The 19482-nt window shown below is 38.3% G+C and overlaps 1 protein-coding gene across 4 annotated transcripts in view; it reads left to right on the forward strand.

Moving 5' to 3' along the window:
• Nucleotides 1-19482, forward strand: part of UHRF2 (ubiquitin like with PHD and ring finger domains 2) — a 94544-nt gene that overhangs the window by 46655 nt on the left and 28407 nt on the right. For 3 of the 4 annotated variants that reach the window (XM_067316721.1, XM_067316719.1, XM_067316720.1), the window contains exons 5-6: nucleotides 13990-14099; nucleotides 17995-18181. The exons of the other annotated variant lie outside the window; for it this stretch is intronic. In XM_067316721.1, the coding sequence (XP_067172822.1) occupies nucleotides 13990-14099; nucleotides 17995-18181 (297 nt within the window). The remainder of the gene's footprint in view (nucleotides 1-13989; nucleotides 14100-17994; nucleotides 18182-19482) is intronic. 4 annotated transcript variants of the gene reach the window in all.

Here is a 19482-nt window from a genome sequence, read left to right on the forward strand (position 1 = left end):
CAAGTCCTCTGTTTCAAATGAAGATATATTCTGATAGTCCATAAACCTGCTGGGATTTTTTGTGGTGAGCCTGTAGAGCTGATGCTTAACTTCTTAAGTGCATCTGTAAAATGCCTTTCCCTAGCCTCTATAACTAGAGATAGCTCTTCTTGTGGTGCACAACCTTACAGAATAATCTTGCAGTTTTTGCTAGGTGTGATGCTGACAACAGTAAGAGTACTTTTTGGCCCCACTTTGTTGTCATGTTGGACAAAACAAAGATCCTGTGTTTGTGATGTGTGTCAAAAAAAAGATCTTTTTGGACAGAACATCATAAAAAAGCGCAAAATTGCAAAATACTGCAAATTAAACAGTTTTTTTTAAACTCTGGATTAGATGTTAGATGATCTTATCTCAGTTGACTTTTCTTTCTGAAGAAAGACTCAAGATTTAAAAGATATAATGGACATGAGGACAGAATGTTATTCAAGAGACTTTTGAGTAGCGTGCGGTACCTCCTTCTATACAAAAAAGAGAGTCATAGTCAAACTGGATACTGGCATGTAGGACAAAGTGCCCAGACGGTAGGGGAATACCCTGCAAGTTATTGTTTCTTTCACTAGAAGAAATCTGGCTCCTCTCATGACACTTCCCATTCCTGACATGAAGTCATTTATTTGGCCTTCCTGCCACTCCCCTGCATATCCCCTGTGTTCTTAATTGGCAATATGGAAGAATTCATACTTGATCATTAGTGTTGCAGATTGCTTTCCCAAAATGGTGGGAAAATAGACTAGATGCTTGTAATTCATGTTGAGTCATTTGGACTGTGAATGTGCTGTTTATAAATCTCATGACAAAATTATTTAGGGCTTGCAAACCAAATGTATATTATTAGAGACAGTGCTATCTCTCTAGCTTAAACAATCCAGTTATGTAAGAACTTCTCAATCCTGCCAGTGAAGAGGAAAAGTTTAGGGAGGAGCAGCCAGTTCCTGCAGAACAACACCTAATTAGTTGCACAGCTGGTGTTGTTGAGAGGGATTTGGGTTTTAATATCATGGGACCCATTCTGAGGATCAAGTACTGTCAGGGAGAGATGGCATCCACCTGACAAAGTGGGGCAAGAGTATTCTTGCTAACAGGCTGGGCAGCCTGGTGAAGAGAGCTTAAGATGGTGGAGAGAGATTATGACCCACAATTAAGAGAGGTCGGGACAGACAGGGGTGATAAGCAAAAGGTGCAAGGTGGTGGCTACAAGGAGGATCTCAGGAACAATAAAACAGGGACACCTATCTCAAGTGCATGGACACAAATGTGCGCAGCCTGGGAAGCAAATGGGAAAGCAGGAGTTCTGCATGTGGTTTCAGAACTAGGACATTGTTGGAACAGTTCTGAGATGATGGGACAGCTCCCATGACTGGAGTGAGGAATAGATGGATAAAAGCTCTTCGGGTAAGTCAGGTAGGGAAGATGAGGAGGGAGGGTTGCCCTGATGTCAAGAAGTTCAGATGTATGGAGCTCTTCAGAGGGATGAAAAATAATCTGGTTGAGAGTTTGTGGGTCAGATCAGAGGAGAGGCCAGAAAGGGTGATATCATGATAGCTCATTACAGCCCGTTTGATAAGGGTGAGGAACTGGTTGAAGCCTTCTTTAAGCAATCTGAGAAAAGTCTCTGAGTCACAGACAGTGGTTTTCTTGGGGGACTTTTAACATCCTTGACATTTGCTGGCACAGCAACACAGTGGGGCACAAGCAGTCAAGAATATTTCTGGAGGATGTTGGGGATAACTTCTTGATAAAGGTACTGAATGGGTCAACCAAGGGTGACACACAGGTAGATCTGCTGTTCACTAACAAGGAAGAACTGGTTGGGGAGGTGATAATCAATTCAGCCTTGGTAATAGCAACCACAGAATAGTGGAGATGAAGACCCTGAGGGGACTGAAAGTAGCAGAGTACAGACCCTGGACTTCAGGAGAGCAAATTTCAGTTTATTCAGGGAAATGATTAGTGGGGTCCCACAGAAGGCAGCTCCAAAGAATAAAGGAGCTCAGCAAAGCTGGCAGATGCTTCAGGACACCTTCCTTCAAATTCAAGGCCAGTTCATCCTAGTACTCAGGAGATAAACAGATTTATCAGGAGACTGACTAGGCTGAACAGAGAACTTGTGACTTAGCTCCAGTGCAAAAAGACAGTACCTAAGAGTTGTAATCAGGCACAGGATACAAAGGAGGAATTTTGGAAATGTAGGAATGGTGTTAGCCAAAGTGTAGCCCAAGTTTATCTAGAGTTGACACTTGAAAACTCCACTGAGGGCAATGGGAGGAGCTTTTACCCTGCTTTGGTTGTAAAAGGCTAAACAAGGAAAATGTGGACCTGTTGATGAATAGGACAGGTGATTTATTGACAACAAACACAGAAAAGGCTGATGTGCCTTCTTTGTCTGAGCCTTCACTGGCAAGGTCTCTCAGGCTGCTGTGCCTAGTGAAGGCATTCACAGAGAGGAACTACCAGCAGTGCCTAAGGATTGAGTCAGAGATTGCTTGCAAGAATTTGACCCATACAGTTCCACAGGACCAGAGGGGCTGCATCTAAGTGTTCTGAAGGAACTTTCTGATGCTGTGGTAAGCCTGCTCTCTATCGTCTTTGAAAAGTCATGGAGATCAGGGGAGGGTCCCTGATGACCGGAGAAAGGCAGATGTTGCACGCATCTTCAAAGAAGGCCCAAAGGGAGCCACAGGCCAGAGCCTCACTTCAGTCCAGGGAACATCATGGGACAGTCTGCTTGGAAGCTCTTGTCTTGTGAAGATGGCGGTTTGGAATAGCCGGCATGGATTTTCCAACTGTAAATCGCACCTGACCAACCTACTTTCCTTCTGTGATAAAATTATTAGATGTGTGGCCAATGGGAGAGCAATGCAGGATTGTATACTGTGTGGATGCAGGTAACAAATGGGTACTGCAGGGGCCTGTACTGGGACCTGTCCTGTCTATTATCTTTAGCAACGGCCTGGAGGAGGCAATGCAGTGCACTCTCATCAAGTTTGCAGAAGGCACCAAGTTGGTGGAGACCAGCTGATACACTTGAGGACAGAGCTGCCATTCAGGGGGACCTGGACAGGCAGAAAGAGTGAGCTAGCAGAAACCTTATGAAATACAGCAAGGATAAATGCAGAGTCCTCTTGCAGCTCCGAAGGAAGTGCCTCTAACAGCAATACGGTCTGGGAACAGACTTGCTGTTCTTTCTTTTCTGGAAGTCTTTCTATCCTGATAGAATTCCTCTGAGTTTTTATTACTAGAGGAGCTGCTTTTTCTCCTATCCTTCTTTTTGAATTGAGTTCCTCACTTAATCCAGTTGGGTTCACAAATTGCTCTCTTATGATGACCGTATTTAAGCTGATAAGTATGTGTGCTGCACCTACTTGCAGGAATGTAATATAATTTAAAATCTGGATAGAGGCCTTTAACCTTTTCTAGTAGGAATCACCTCCATTTTTAAGCTCTGCCTCTTGCTGATGTAAAAGGCCTTAGTGACTGATCCAGGCATCTCTAATGATGTCTTCAGCAGACTGTTTGCATTGTTCTCAGTCTTGTGATTCAGGCCACAAACACATGGAAGAGCAGGTTGAGCTCAGATCATGCCCTATGCTACCAAGTTCAGATCCTTTAGTGCCGTCTTCCACATGGGAAGTCTTTGGGGTTCCATTCATGTGGATCTTGAAACAGCTCTTTTTGCTTGACTCTTTCTGGATATTCTGTCAAATAGATGTTGACATACATGTTTGAACATGAATTTGGAATCCCTCAACCACCATTTAGCTTTGTGATAGTGCCAACCTTAACTGAGTTCACGGAGGGAAGAGTTTTAATAATTGGAAGTTCTTTCCCCTCTCCTGTTCCAACCAAGTGGCCTTCCTGCAGAACCATGGACAGGTCCTCACTGCTGATGCACTGCAGGCAAAAGGCAGATTTTAAAGTATAGGATTTTTCTGTGAGTGTGTGGAATCTTTCTTCATTCAGTGCCTTTTTTGCTATCTCCTCAGTAGCTTTCATGTCATAGGGCAGAATCATGTTTCTGAGCTAACTTGATCAATAGATCATTAGCACCTGACAATTTAACTTGCGATTCTCTCAGGCCTGGAAGCCTTCTCCGTTTTTTCCAGGTGTTAAGATCATGCTTTGTCTTCCAATATTCATTTCCTTTACAGAGCCCAGGCTAAGGAAAAAAAGGATAGTTCCTGCAACCAGACCTCCACTTCCAGAGTTTGTGCCCATGATCCTATAATAGATCTTTTTCATAAATGCTTCAAGCATGATGAACCTTGGATATATACCCTGTGGCTGATACTGAAGTTAAAAAAGTAATATCCTGGCTTGTGTCCTGTGTGTATCTGCAGGACAAATCTGTAATGTAGGGTATTTATGTGTGTTTTTTGTTTGTTTGGGGTTTTTTTGGTCTGCTTTTTTTTTTTTTTGACCTAAACACCTTGTTCAACATATACTGGGAAAGAGAGCTTGTCTTAATTCTGTTTATTAGAAGAAAAAAAATTTTTTTTGCTTAGTTGAAAAGTTCTGTCTTGCCTGTTATATCTTTGTCGTTAGAGTCTCATGTTATGAAAATAAATTAAGTTGCATTAAAAGCACAGCTAACACTGTTCCATATTGTAAGTGTGCATTTGTATTTTCATGATAATCCAAATGGCTGTGGAACATTCTGAGAGAATCTTGAAAATATTGTCTGGTTTTCAGTTTGCATACAACACAAAACAAGAGAACCTAAATGTAATTCCATGCAACCTATCATAATTTGATCAAATTAATAATATAACATGCTGTCTTGATTTGGGAGAATTCTTCAGGTCACCTTTAGATCAAACTTTGATCTCCAGTAATGTCTGGTTAGAATTGCAGGTGTTCTGTGGGTTCTATGGGTTTGTTTAAGCCTCTGTAAACAATCTTCATTTGCAGTTTATTAAAACTGCAACTGGTAGTGATTCCATCTTATGTCAAACTTTGTTAAATTTTTACATTGCAAACACTTCATGTCAGATTGTGATATTTTTCCACTTTACCTCTTTTGAAGTATATGTATTGTTGTCTGCGTTTGTTTTAATTTCAGAAACATTCTTTCAGTTGATAATAACTTAGACCAAATATGTTAAAGTGAATGTGGCAGTATTTTCTGTCTTTCAGAGTGGATCTCTGTAGAAATTGTTTAGAACGATAGCACACTAGCCTAATGAATTTAACAGAATTATAATTATTCATAATTTAATTATAATAAAGGTTGGTAAGCATTTTTCTGGTGCCCGGGAGTTCTGTCCATGAAACCAGTTTTTCTTGTTTCAGAGCTAAAGAAATGCATTTTTAAAAGTCATTTCCTGCTTCAAAAAGTGTATATTGAACAAATGAGGATGTAAGTTCATGTAGCAGTTAAATGTGAAAGCACAAAGTGCAAAAAAAGTAATGACATGCTTCTGCTTTAAATGCTAGACATTAGTTTCTGAACCTAAGTGGCCCACTTGTAAAATTTTTAGGGGCATGATGGTAAAAACAGTTCTAATAAGCTTTATAGATAACAATTATGAAAAAGCTGTTTATATAGTTCTAGAGGAGATGTTATCCAACTGTTGTGTAGTGGTGCAGGATAAAAGACAAGGATGCTGCCTGAAAACTTTGCAAAGGTTATAGAATAGAGGCTGGTGGATCATAAATGAGAGGTAAACAAAGTGGTGCATATGAAAAGATAAATCCTGAAAGTGAAGAGGACTAACTTACTTTGGTAACAAATTTGGTCATGTTTTAATTTTTATATGGTTTGTCAAATGAATACACACATTTACAGATTATAGCCAGCACTGTATTCTGTCAGTTTTCGTTCTGACTATGGCTATTTATCTGCTGGCCTTGATGACACCCTTTAACAGTAACCATAGAAGCTGATGAATTAATATTTTGTGGCAAATATGACTTAGTGTGAATATGGTTTTGCTCTTAGGAGGCTTAAATTTAAATTGTCATTGGACATTTCCCTTTATGGTTCGGTGTGTGAATATAACATTTGTGTGTATTTGTGGAGTAGTAAAATTTCTATTTTTTTGATTCACCACTGCATTTTGAGTCTTAGTGCATGCTGAAATAACTTTTTGATCATTTAAATACGGTAAAATGGTAAAACCAGAAAAAAATTTAAATACAGTAAAGTGGTAAAAATCAGAGAGAGATCTGGTAATTTTAACTAAATCTCTCAAAGTATAAGAATTGATGGAGTTTTCACAGAATGGTAATTGCCACAGAGTAGCTTTTGCTTGCTAGAAAGCTGACCCTTGAAATAAGCAGGATGATTCCTAGAAGTCAGATTTCTAGTCAACTGTGATTACATTTGTATAGTGTGCTTTGCAACCTGAGGGTTTAAGAGAAAAAAAAAAAAAGTGAAAAGTATAGATGGTACAGATTTCTCTCTGGCTGTGGGTTATTTATCTAAAAGGATAGCTTGTGTTAGGAATTCTGCTGTATTGCATGGCCTGATTCTGTTCTGGGGCTTAATTTCATTAAGGAATTTAATGTACTTTCACAAAATATGAATGCTGTCTCATATACTATGCATAATGTATGACTTAAGATGTTTTTGGTCTCATTTTTAGAGTGAAAGGTGAAGAAATGTAGAAAGATGATATTTCTTGCTTGTGTATATATGTGACAGAATAATGTAACCACATTTTTGTTACATAACCTTAACTTTTTAAAGACAAATGACTATGCATCCTGATCACTATTAAAAGCTTTTGTCATTTGATGAAAGAGTTAGTCTTTTAAGAGCAACTACCAGAGCATTTCAGCTTTGGTAAGACTAAACCTTTTATTATTAGCTATCAGTTGTCACACTGATAGTTGATATTCCACAGTAATTCCTGGTATGCAGCTGTCATATTTATTGGAATATCAGCAGCTTTTTAGTGGTATTTGATAGTGTTTTCTTCTTACTTGTGTTACTTATAGCAGGATATAGTTTTTTTTTCTGGTTCCAACAATGGATATGCCTTAGGAATAACTTATTCTGAAAGTTACTTTCTGAGTGCCCTTACACAAAAGAATAATACAAAGGAGACAGCCAAAAGTGGAGGAATATCTACAGTGACCCGATATGTAGTATTGAAATGATCAGTTCCATCTATTTTATCAGTTCTATCTGTCAGTCCTGTATATGGGAATACAGGCATACCTCGGAGATATTGTGGGTTCGGTTCCAGACCACTGCCATAAAGTGAATATCAACATAAAGCGAGTCACATGAATGTTTTGGTTTCTGAGTGCATATAAAAGTTATGTTTCCACTATGCTATAGTCTATTATGTGTGCAATAGCATTATGTCTGAAAAAACAATTACAAAACGTGACACAGACACGAAGTGAGCACATGCTGTTGGAAAAATGGCGCCAATAGACTTGCTTGACACAGGGTTGCCACAAACCTTCAATTTGTAAAAACACAATGTCTGCGAAGCACAATAAAATGAGGTATGCCTGTAGTATTGCTTATGTCAGTAAGACTGCAGTGCTATGAGAGAAAAACATACTTTTACCAAATGGTTACCTGCTCACAACTGAATTCTCTTAGTATTTTGAGAGTTTTAGCATTAATTAGTGACTGTTTTGTTTTATTTAACTAGTTACAGAAGAAAAAGTGTGGTGGGCTTCAACACTTTGCAGTTCAGATGATGTTACGTGATCTTGGGGTCAGGAAAACTAAAGCCCATTTGCAGTTAAACCTGGTGAGGGATGTGAAGGGCATCAGGAAGGTCTTTTTGTGCTTATATGCTTGTGAAAGCCTTGGGAAAATGTCGGCCTGCTAAGTGGGGCAGGGGCCCTGGTGACAAATGACACAGAAAAGGCCAAGATACTCAATGCCTTCTTTGCCCCAGTCTTTATTGGTAAGACCAGCCTTCAGGAATCCCAAGCCCCTGAGATGAGAGGGGAAGTCTGGAGCAAGGAAGACTTGCCCTTAGTAGAAGAGGATCAGCTTTGGAAACGTTTGAAGAGACTGGATATATGCAAGACCATGGGACCCAATGGAAAGCACACATGAGTCCTGAGGGAGCTGGCTGATGTCATTACAAGGCCACACTCAATCGTCTTTGACAGGTTGTGGTGACTGGGAGACGTTTCTGAAGGCTGGAAGAAAGCAAATGTTGCTCCTGTCTTCAAGAATGAGGATCTTGTGAACTCAAGGCCAGTCGGCTTCACCTTGATCCCTGGGAAGGTAGTGGAGCAACTAATCCTGGATGCCGTTTCCAGACATACTAAGGGCAAAAGGGTGATCAGGAGCAGTCAGCATGGATTTATGAAGGGAAAATCACGTGTGACCAACCTCATAGCCTTCTTTCAACAATGAGCTGGCTGGCTTGGTGGACGAGAGGAGAGCAGTGGAGGTTGTGTCCCCTGACTTCAGTAAGGCTTTGACACTGTGTCCTATAACATGCTCATAGACAAACTGATGAAGCTGATGGGCTAGATGAGCATTGAGGTGGATTCAAAACTGGCTGAATGGCCAAGCTCAGAAAGTGGTGATCATTGGTACAAAGTCTAATTGGAGGTGTACCCCAGGGGTCAATACATGGTCCAATCCTGTTCAACTTATTAATCAGTGACCTAGATGAAGGGACAGAGTACACCCTCAGCAAGTTTGCTGATGATACAAAACTAGGAGGAGTGGCTGATGCACTGGTTTGTTGTGCTGCTGTTCAGAGGGACCTGGACAGGCTGGAGAGGTGGTCAGAGAGGAACCCCATGAAGTTCAACAAAGGGAAGTGCAGGGTCCTGTCCCTGGGAGGAATAACCCCATGCAGCGATACAGTCTGGGGGCTGACCTGCTGGAAAGCAGCTCTGTAGAGAAGGACCTGGGAGTCCTGGTGGGCAAGTGGTCTGTGAGCCAGCAATGTGCCCTTGTGGCCAAGAAGGCCAATGGTATCCTGGGGTGCATCAGGAATAGCATTGCCAGCAGGTCGAAGGAGGTCATCCTGCCCCCCTACTCACCTTGGTGAGGCCACACCTGGAGTTCTGGGTCCAGTATTAGGCTCCCCAGTACAAGAGAGAGAGGCCCTACTAGAACGAGTCCAGCAGAGGGCTACCAAGGTGTTGAAAGGTCTGGAGCATCTCTCTTATGAGGAAAGGCTGCGAGAGCTGGGCCTGTTCAGCCTAGAGAAGAGAAGGCTGAGGGAGGATCTTATCAATGTGTATAAATACCTGAAGAGAGAGTGTCAAGAGGATGGGGCCAGACTTTTTTCAGTGGTGCCCAGTGACAGGATGAGAGGCAATGGGCACAAACTGAAACACAGGAAGGTCCACTGAACATAAGAAAACACTTCTTCACTGTCAGGGTATCGGGCACCGGAACAGGTTGCCTAGAGAGCTTGTGTCCATCCTTGGAGATACTTAAAATGTGACGTGGTCCTGGGCAATGTGCTGTAGGTGACCCTGCTTGAGCAGGGGGATTGGACTAGATGATCTCCGAAAGTCCCTTCCAAACTCAACTATTCTGTGATCTTTTATAATAAAATTGGCAATAAAAATCTATGCTTTTTCATACTTAATAAAAACTTTTTGCCTGTGGTGTCTTTTTGAACACTCATACCTGTTCAAATAATTTGTAAATCTCTTTTGGGATATTTTTCAAGAAAAGTAATTATCATTGTAGTTAAAAAGTAATTTTAATAATTTCAATTGTCACCAATGGAACTGATTCCTAATAAATAATCTACTGAGCTCAGGTGTGGCTTTTTCCCCAAAGATATGGATAGCAGTAACACAAGCTTCTGTTGACTTGTGACCATAGCTTTAGGGTGTTTTCTTGCCTTTCCTGTTGTCTAAAAGCTGTATGCAAAAGAATTATATGCGATGAGAAACTTTTTTTGTTTTTTAACAGAATATCTATTTTCTAAATTTCTGGAGAAAACACTATAACAGAAGACGTAAATTAAAATAAAGCCACTCTAACCAATATGGCAATGTACAGGTAGGGGAAGGAGAGATGTTGCAAGCTTTTGCTAGCTGCATTTTTGCTGGTAGCAATGATAGTGTACTTAGAGGCAAAAACATACAGATATTGAAGAACTGCAAAATCTAAAAATTGGGAAATGTGCTGTGCGAATGTGCTGAAATTTGTTTGTGGCATGTTAGGATTTGAAAATATCGCTGTATACAGGGAGAGCCTTTTTTGTAGCCACAGTGTTCTGATTCACATTGAGACTGTCATTACCATTTCTTGACAAAGTTTTAAGTTATTAGTTTAATACATTATGCATTAGATTTCCTGTAGATGCACATGTAGCTGTATATTTACTAGTATCCAGCCTATTATTCAACTTCAGTGACTGTTTTAACTTCTGTTCAGGTCTTCCTAAAATTTAGGGTATGCTTGTGTATTTTTTATAATTTGCTTTGTATACATACAGATATACAAAAGCATGCACACATTTTGATGAACATAGAATTTCATGCTATTTAGGAGAAATGAGGCATAATTCTGTAGGTGTTAAAATATATTCACTGCTATTTTGTTGTATTTGAGATAGGTGTTAGAGGAATCAAGCTGGATGGGCAAACAATGGTATAGATAAGGAATGTCCCAACAGAGTAACTAGATTTTTAGCATTGAAGGAGATCAGGAGTTTTGTTGCCATGGTTTAGAAGACTGAAGAGCACAGTATCATTTTTTTAAAAACCTTTAAGGTCTCTTGGACTAAGAAAAAGTATAAGGGTGCTAAGAAAGACTCTTCAGAAAAAATAGCAGGGAAATCTTGATGCTCTGAAAAGCTTAGTCTGTATTTGTTCATTGTTTTTCCTGCCAGAGATTGTGTTCATGATTTCCTGCCTTCTTCCTCTCTATATTTGAATGTGTATTTTTTTTATGACTGTGAATTTTTGGTTTGCATTTTAGTTAATCTGAAGTATCTTTTTGTGCTACTGCAGAAAGAGCTTCCACTGTCCCCTTCCCTGTGGCGGTTTACTAGTCTCTACAGTCCTGTTAGAGGAGTAGTTTGGGGGAGTGTTCTTTTTATCTGTTTCAGGCATAATTTTCTAGATAAACAGTTCACTTTAAGCTAAACCTGCAGATTCTGTCTGAAGTGGTTGAGGGACCATTCTTCTAGTGTAGCTGCAGATGTGGTAAAAGACAGCTGGAAGAATTTAAGTGTCATAGCTATTTGCAGTCTGAAAGTGAATCTATAATTTTATGTTGTCAGAGGCATATTTTGTATTTCAGAAGCTGGAGTCTAAAGTTCTAATGTGTTGGACCATGCAGTTTTATCTAAACTGAGTTGCAGAAGATCAGACTTTCTGTGTGTCACTGCACTGTATAGAAACTTAAATAGATCTGAGGGGTGTTTTCCACATTGTACAGAACTGCTTTATAGAATGCCCCCTAGTGTACAAAAGAAAATCATCTTAATATACAGTTTTCTTGGTCAGGAAAATGAACTGTTCTCAGTCTACATTTTTGATTGATACATTTACATTGATACAACATTTGTTTGTTCTCTTTAATGTACCAAATCTTCAAAATTTGCTAGCATCTGCTGTTTATATGACAAACAATGGGGCATTATTTCCCTCCAAAAGGTGAAACAGAGAGGAAAAAAGGGGTGAAAATACAGATGCTGAAGTGAACAGCTGTTCATACACTTTAAAGGCAATCGGAGTGAATCAAGGCACCATCAAAGTCTTCTCAAACTCTACTTGGGATTTACAATGACAGGAAAGCCTGATATTTGCTTTGATAGTAAAACAGTTCTTACACAATCGTAATAATAGGGCAGAGACAGTAATGAGATTTAGATGAATTAACACAAGACATATCCTTTTGTGAACAAACTATGTTCATATATTTCTTTCCCACATTTCTTTTAGTAATAGTGAAAAGGTTCCCCAGCTCATTTAGACCTGTGAATCTGATCATATTCAGTCACAGATGCCAGATGGCAGTCAGCTGTTCTGAAGCTTTTCTGTTACTGCAGTTATCCTTATTTATTAGGGACCCTAGTATCTTGCTCCCTACCTGTCTATAGTTTGATTTAGGTATGCAGCCATGAGCTTTGAATAAGGATACACCACCTGGCTGACTTTCTTCAAAAGGATTCTGAAGTGATCTCTGATTATTTCCTACAAATAAGGCTAAGAAGCCCTAGTTGTTCACCTCATTCCTGCATATTTTCTGGCCTGTGTACACTATATATATGAAAGAAATGTAACTTTTTATCTTACTGGTGGTCTTCATCTGGAAAACAGTCTCCAGTTTGGCAATATTTAACCATTATATTTAACCATTACTTTACAATTATTCATTTTCATGATTTCTGTGCTTCCAAAGAGACACTTGTAATGGTGCAGCTGCACTTCAGCTTTGACAAAACCTTACACAACATCCTTTGAATACTGAACTGTAACCAATGCAGTAATTTGTTTTTCCATTCACAATAAATCCTCAAAAAAACTATTTAGTCCTACTGTCTTCTAACTTGGAATTAGACTGACTCCGTGCTGCTTCTTCTCTTTTATGTCCAGCACATCCAATATCTCTATATGGGAAAGAAGAAAAAAATCTGTTTTATTTCTTGTATTGCAGGATGTTCACTGGACATTTTCACTACAAACATCACAGTCTTGGTAAAATGTTACATTTTAATCTTAATACTTAAAGCTACAGTGTTTATAGTCTCTATTCCTTTAGTTGCTTGTGTAATTTTAGATTTCAGAGTATTTGCTTGGGACTGCAGGTGTGCATTTGAGTTGAATGAAATTTTGAAAAGAGAGAAGTTCAGCAGACCTAAATCTCCTTCATACTTTTTTCTCTCTATTATTTTAATGGCTAGTTCTCACTCTCCGCAAAAAATAAAGCTCTTTTCCAAATAAATTATTTTCTCTTGTGTCAGACTGCTCAATCCTGAAATCTGTAATAACACACATGGCTCAGAGAAATTATTGAGACTATATGTGCAGTATTAAGTATTTCCAATATGGGTCATACTGAAAGTTCCTACCTTGTTTTGGATTAGGTAGTAAGTTGAAAATGGAAAGAGAAAACGCAGGTGGAGAAGGCACAATATCATGCTGAGGAGGGAGGAAAATGGAGCATTTTGAAACTGTCGGTGTTTTCATGGCATTTGCTTCCTAGGTACCATTGCACTTGGATTAGAAGTTTATTAAGTGCAAAGAGACTATAGGAGGAGGTGAAAACCTTTACTGTAGGTTTGATGTTACCCATTCTTTAGAAGACTTTTAGCATTGGTGTACTTTGATCATGGAGTATTTGTTATTTATCACTGAAACCTGGTGAATGGATTTTGCGCTAAAATCTGATATTGACAGGACTCACAGTATATTAAATCAAGTATTGTACATGTCCTTGCAGGATTGTATTGTAGTTTCCCAAAACATTTTAGAAGTCAAAGAAAGGCTTCTGAAAGGCTTTCTGTTGGTGAAGAGTATACAATAATCTCTCTGCTATTGCTTTTCTTACTCTCAAGGTTCCAAGTAGTGTCTATTATTGTATCATTTATAGGTCCCGATTCTGGTTCGTTTTTGACTGTCTGCTTTTATAGTAATGTCAGTAGAAATATTTAGTGTTTGATATGCTCTAGTCAAGTGGGTTTTATTTTTATCTGATTTGCTGTGTACAGCCAACAAAACTATTTGAGGTTTTAGAAGTAGAACTATGGTGTTATGGGATGCTGTCAATAAGGACATAATCAGCTGCAGTCTTTGACATGGCAGCCAGGTAATCTGAGTGTAATGAGGTGCTCTTCCTTGTATGCCAGTGTAAAGCACATGTTTTATGTTTTTAGAAGTTACAGCACTGTACTGAATTTTGTGCATGAATTGAAATAAGTATTTTGTCAGTGATGGCAGTGGGTAAGATGTTGATTAGCTGTATCCTGTTGCTTAGGGTTTCTTGCTTACAGAAGCTAGGTCTGAGAAACAAAGTTGAATGTGCTTTTTATTTTTATTTTTCAGAGGCCCAGAAGACACAATAAATGATTGTAAAATCCTTTTTATAGAGGAAATGTACAAGATTGAAAAGCCAGGAGCTTATCCGTTGACATTTGGGGATGGAGATTTCAAAAGTATGCTTTTTTTATTATATGAATAGGAGTATAAATTAAATATTTGAATGGTGTTTCTTTAAAAAGTACAAGGATCAGCATGTAGAGGTAATAATTTAATAACTGTTTTATGTGTTCAGGAAAACAATAACAGAATCCTTGTTAGATTTCAGCTTTGAAAGTATTTTTATTGTAAGATGACTTTACTACATGACATAGACAGAGATAGCATTTTAGTGTTATTAGTCCTGAGCAGGGAAACAGGGAACAGCTGATACAACCTCAGTTAAGTTCCTGGGCAGGTTTCCAGATCACCGAAACTACTATTACAATTGACATCTTACTTAGACTTTTAATAAAATAATAAATGCCAGAGACAGATTGAGTTGGTAATGCTGCACTTTAACCCTCTCATTATCTAAGAATGAGAAAAGATAAGGAACTTCATGCCAAAGCTGCTAGTGCTATCAAAAAAGCAGATAGTGTTTAAATTGACCCTTTATGACACCTTGCCTTCTCATCATCCCCCACCACCAAAGGAAGTAGTTGATGGCAGCTTATCTAAAAAGTAGGGTGACATTTTATCCTAAGTTTAACAATATATTAAAATCAGAAGATGTGTAATAAGATGGTTTTTATGATGGAGACACTGAGAGATTGATCTGCAGCACTACTAATAAATATGACTGAATTAAAAAATGAAACAGACTTATCATAATTTAGACTTCTGTTACAATCTAAGGCCAGGGTATTTCAGAACCTTTTGTGTCACTGTCAGTGCAGAAGACCTAGTCTGCTTACAGTTTATTTGCACTCATCTAAGAAATGATTGTTTTTTAAAGGAGTAAACACCATTTGCGATAGTATTTTTAAAAATAAAAATGTAAATTTCTATAAATGAATTTTAAACAATTTTTTTCATTATTTATGAATTATTTTTCTCAGATTACTAGAAGAATATCTTAATTAGGTTTTTATGCTTAAATTAGATAAAAATGGGCATGAGTTGTAATTATTTGTTTAGCTGTTACATTTAAAAATAAGGTAGTTATTTTGAAATTATTTTTGCATCTGAACATGAGGAAAAACTTTTTCACTGTGAGGGGTGACAGAGCACTGGAACAGGTTGCCCAGAGAGGTTGTGGAGTCTCCTTCTCTGGAGATATTCAAAACCCGCCTGGATGCAACCCTGTGCAACGTGCTCTAGGTGACCCTGCTTGAGCAGGGGGGTTGGACTAGATGATCTCCAGAGGTCCCTTCCAACCTCAGCGATTCTGTGATTCTGTGTAATCGAAATTCTGCAGCCCAGGAAAAGAATGGGGGTTAAACAGAGAGAAAATTAAGAACCTACATACTCAGAAATACATTGCAAAGGTTTTATGCAAAACAAAAAAAAGGGCTAGTCATCAACCTATGTTACTGTAACAAATCAGAATCAATATTTGTACTATAAATATGATATAACTCTTCCAGCAAAAGAAGAGAATATGAAATAATATATGCAACTAAACTCTGCAGTGCTGGTAGGCATGAACAGACTTGTCTCTGACAAATGGCGCAGATATAATAAGTGCATTTGAGTTAACTAAAACAATTCAAAGCAGAAATTGGAAAAGACCAAGTCATGTTATGAACCTGACAGTTTATATTTTGTTTGTACGTAGAATAAAGTCCAAAAAGAGTTTATTACTAGTCTCTGACCTGAGAATCTGGTTTTGTAACAGAAAACAAGTAAATCACATAGGCCTAGACAACCTGCAGAAGTAAGATATATACAGAAGAATATGTAATATCTTTTTGTCTGCTGGTCATCTAATGAGGTAGACTACTGAGTTTCTTTAGGGAGGGCTCAGTTACCAATTTTAAGATTTTTGAAAAGGGAGACCAGCTTTAGTCTGATATGGCTTGAATTGATGTTGACACTGAACAGTGAGTTTTGCCCAGCTGTGCTGGAAATACCACAGAAACAGCCATGTACAAATTTGTCTTCAGATGTTTCCTTTCTCTTCCAATGAAACCTTGGAGAGGAGTCTCAGACTAACAGATCACTTCCATTCTTGTAGCATCCAGAAAAATCTAGGCTAGACTTCATTAGACACAGTGTACTGAGAGATGTTTGATTTCTTTTAAGTATGTCATACCTTTGCCATTGAAGCTTCATTAGACAGCCAGTGTTGATAGCCTTATGCATTTGCTCTTAAAGTTTTTAGGTCAGCACATCTCACCAGACCTTCTAACTGTAACTAGTAATTTTGCCTCTTAAGTAGTTCTTCTTGTATGTTTTTCAGCTTCTGTGTTTTTTCTCTTGAAAAGAAGTTCACAAACTTCAGTGTTCTAACCCTCTTCCACTTGTGAAGACAGAGTATTGCTCAAGATCATCCAGCAGGATTGTAGATAAAGCACAACACTTGACTGCATAGTCCTCCTTTTTTATAAGACTTTCAGGATTGAGATACTCTCAAACAGTTTCACTCCATATGGATCAAATTTTCTATAAAGTCTTTTCAGTTGGGAGAACGCATTTTTTCCCTAGCTGGAAGAGGGAGGGATTTCCCAAAACCCTTAAGTCATTCCTTTCCTTCTCCATACACTTAGGAAAGATATAAAGTATCCAGAAATCTTCTGGAATCATCAGGAAGCCACTTCATCTTTTTTTCTGTTCAAGAACTAACTCATAAAAGACTACTCTCTACTCTGGCTTGCGTTATCTGATCAAAAATCTTCAGAGAAAAGGTATGTCCATCCAAGTGAGTAAGATTATTGAATGTTGTAGTAGGTCCAGAAAGCCAAGAAATCAAGCTGTAAACTTCCTAGTAAGGCTAAAGAAGGTTAAGTAATTACCCTTTCTTTTTTCCCATATCCCAAACTTTAAGAAAAACTGTGCTACTAATTTCTCCACTATTACCATAAGTGTCTTGATCCTTCAACTTCCTCCTTCCAACTCCAACTTCTCAAATAGGTCCTCTGGTCCTCCTTGTCTTCTGATTCAAAGCCAGTTTTTTCTTTCAGGCAGAACACTATTTCCAGAGCAGTTTGGATAATATGATAATTATCATATTGTCTAGTTCAGATTCAGATTCACTTCTGTGACCTTTCTAGATGATTTTCACACAGAACACACAGGACAAAGTTGTTTTCTTTTGGTGTCTGAGTTCTTTGAGCTGTGATCAAGGTCTCTTCTTCAGCCTTCTCTCACTTCTTTGGAATGTCCAGTTGCTTCAGGCATTTTCTCTGTAAGTGTTCACTGCTATATGTAAGCAATGTTTCTTCACTCTCCTCTTCCATACCTCCTAACTTAGCTTATGCAATGTTCTTCCTCATCTATAAAAGCAATTTTTCCCTTATTTGAGGAACCAGTACCAATATTTTTCTTTGGGGGTGGTGGGGGCTTCGCTGGTTCAAATGTGCAGAAACAGAAGGTCAGCATTTCTTTGTGTCTAAACTAAACTTCTCCTGGGAAACAACTGATGATCTGGGGTGATCTATGGTCTTAAACTATTAATTCTTCTATCCACTTTAAATTTAATATGGAGGGGAAGAGAGTTATTCCAAATCGTAGTTAGATCTTCATTATACTGTTATCCATTTCCTAATTAGCATTTCTTCATAACTGTATTTAAGAAGACTCCAATTAAAGAATGTGCAAGGCACAGTCTGTAGGGAGAATGTGCAGGTGGGATCTTGCAGGAGAGGGGGGAATCAGAGAAGCTGCTGGTTGGTCATTTTCATTTCTGCGAAGAAAAAGAAGAAATCCCATTAGTCTAGGTAGCCAAATAACACATTGTACAGAAAAAAATAAACTCAAGAAAAATTTTCAAGACAGCAGTGTTTATAAGTAGAAAGAATTGTTTCGTGTTGATACAGTAATGCACTTTTCTAAAATATGACGTTTGACTTTTTTCTTTGTTACTGACAGGAAAGAGTGGCCCTGAATGCAAGCACTGTAGGGCTGATCCAGATAAGGAATGCCGTTTTTGCTCTTGTTATTTGTGTGGTGGAAAACAGGATGCTCACATGCAGCTCCTGTGTGATGAATGTAATATGGCTTATCATATATACTGCCTGAACCCTCCCTTAAGCAAGATACCAGAAGATGAGGACTGGTAAATATACAAGGATGATTTACTTATCTATATTACCATTCTACACAAGGTACCTCCTTTGTTATTTGCAACTAGAGAGAGACAGTACTGAAGAATTTTTGTAATTCTGGTGTGTTTTTCACCCTTCCACTTTATGTAAACATTTACATTTTCTGCTAAGATAACTTCTGAAAACCGTTCATAAATCATTCGTAGTAAGAATCATGATATTGAGTTTCGTTATATAGAGTTTCAAAAAATAGTAGGTTCATTTTATGATCTTCCGTGACATTATCTGGTGTGATTTATTTTTACCTATAGTGATTGTTCCCCAGCCTTTTAATTTTGTTCAAGCTTCATTGCTTGAACAATTGTCTTTTTCTCTCCTTGCCCTTCTCTTCCCCTTCAACCTCTGCCCCATGCCCTTCCCTTATTTTATGGTTGCCTCTACCTGATTCCTTTCTTCTGCTGTGAGAGAACTACCAGCTTACTGCTCTCCATTGCTAGTGCCCTGGACTCTGTGAGCAGCAAAATCAAGCTAATGGGCATTGTTATATTAAGATAACTTTATTTTGAAATGAATCTTCATGGAGCCCTTAGCAGTCCATTAAGTTGGGCTTTGGCTCAGTGCCATTTTTCACCTTTATTAGTTATCTGTAGCTTACACTATTTGTATTTATAACTTGCCTGTAATGTACATCAGATGCTAATCCTTTATAAGTGAATAATAAGTAGAACTTCATTTTAAAGCTTTTGATTACATAGCATCAGTAGATGTTTAAGATGCCTATGGATTTATTTTATGGAATCTCTTTGGATTTCATGATTAATTTTGTGGAACCATACACTTCAAATAAAAATACGATTTTAGTTTAAGTGCTTTGGAAGTTTTAACATTCTCTGGGAATAAATAACTCAGTCTATTATACCACAGAGGCTGCCACATCTAAAGTACATTTGTTTCTTGGCCAGTGCCTATTGCTCTGCCTATTTACTGGGACACTGTGGTTTTTCCGAACTCCTCCTCTGTTTATGCCAATGTGTAATTTAGCGATAGAGGCCATTAAGATTGGTAGATGATTCTCACTGTACATTTAGCTTCAAGGATACTTTTGTTGCCAATTGTTAATTTTCCTATGGAATTCCTGAATCAAGAAGAATTGTTTTTCCTGTCTTTGGAAGAATTGCTGACTAGGAACACTATCTAGAAAATATTTTGGTACCAACTGGAAATATATATGGGTCACTGCTACTGAATACAACATTTATTTGAATATTGTCTATGTGCCTTCCATTTCTTGCATGCATGAAATGATTACAGT

Source organism: Apteryx mantelli, chromosome Z, assembly GCF_036417845.1.
Source record: "Apteryx mantelli isolate bAptMan1 chromosome Z, bAptMan1.hap1, whole genome shotgun sequence".
NCBI classification, from domain to species: domain Eukaryota; kingdom Metazoa; phylum Chordata; class Aves; order Apterygiformes; family Apterygidae; genus Apteryx; species Apteryx mantelli.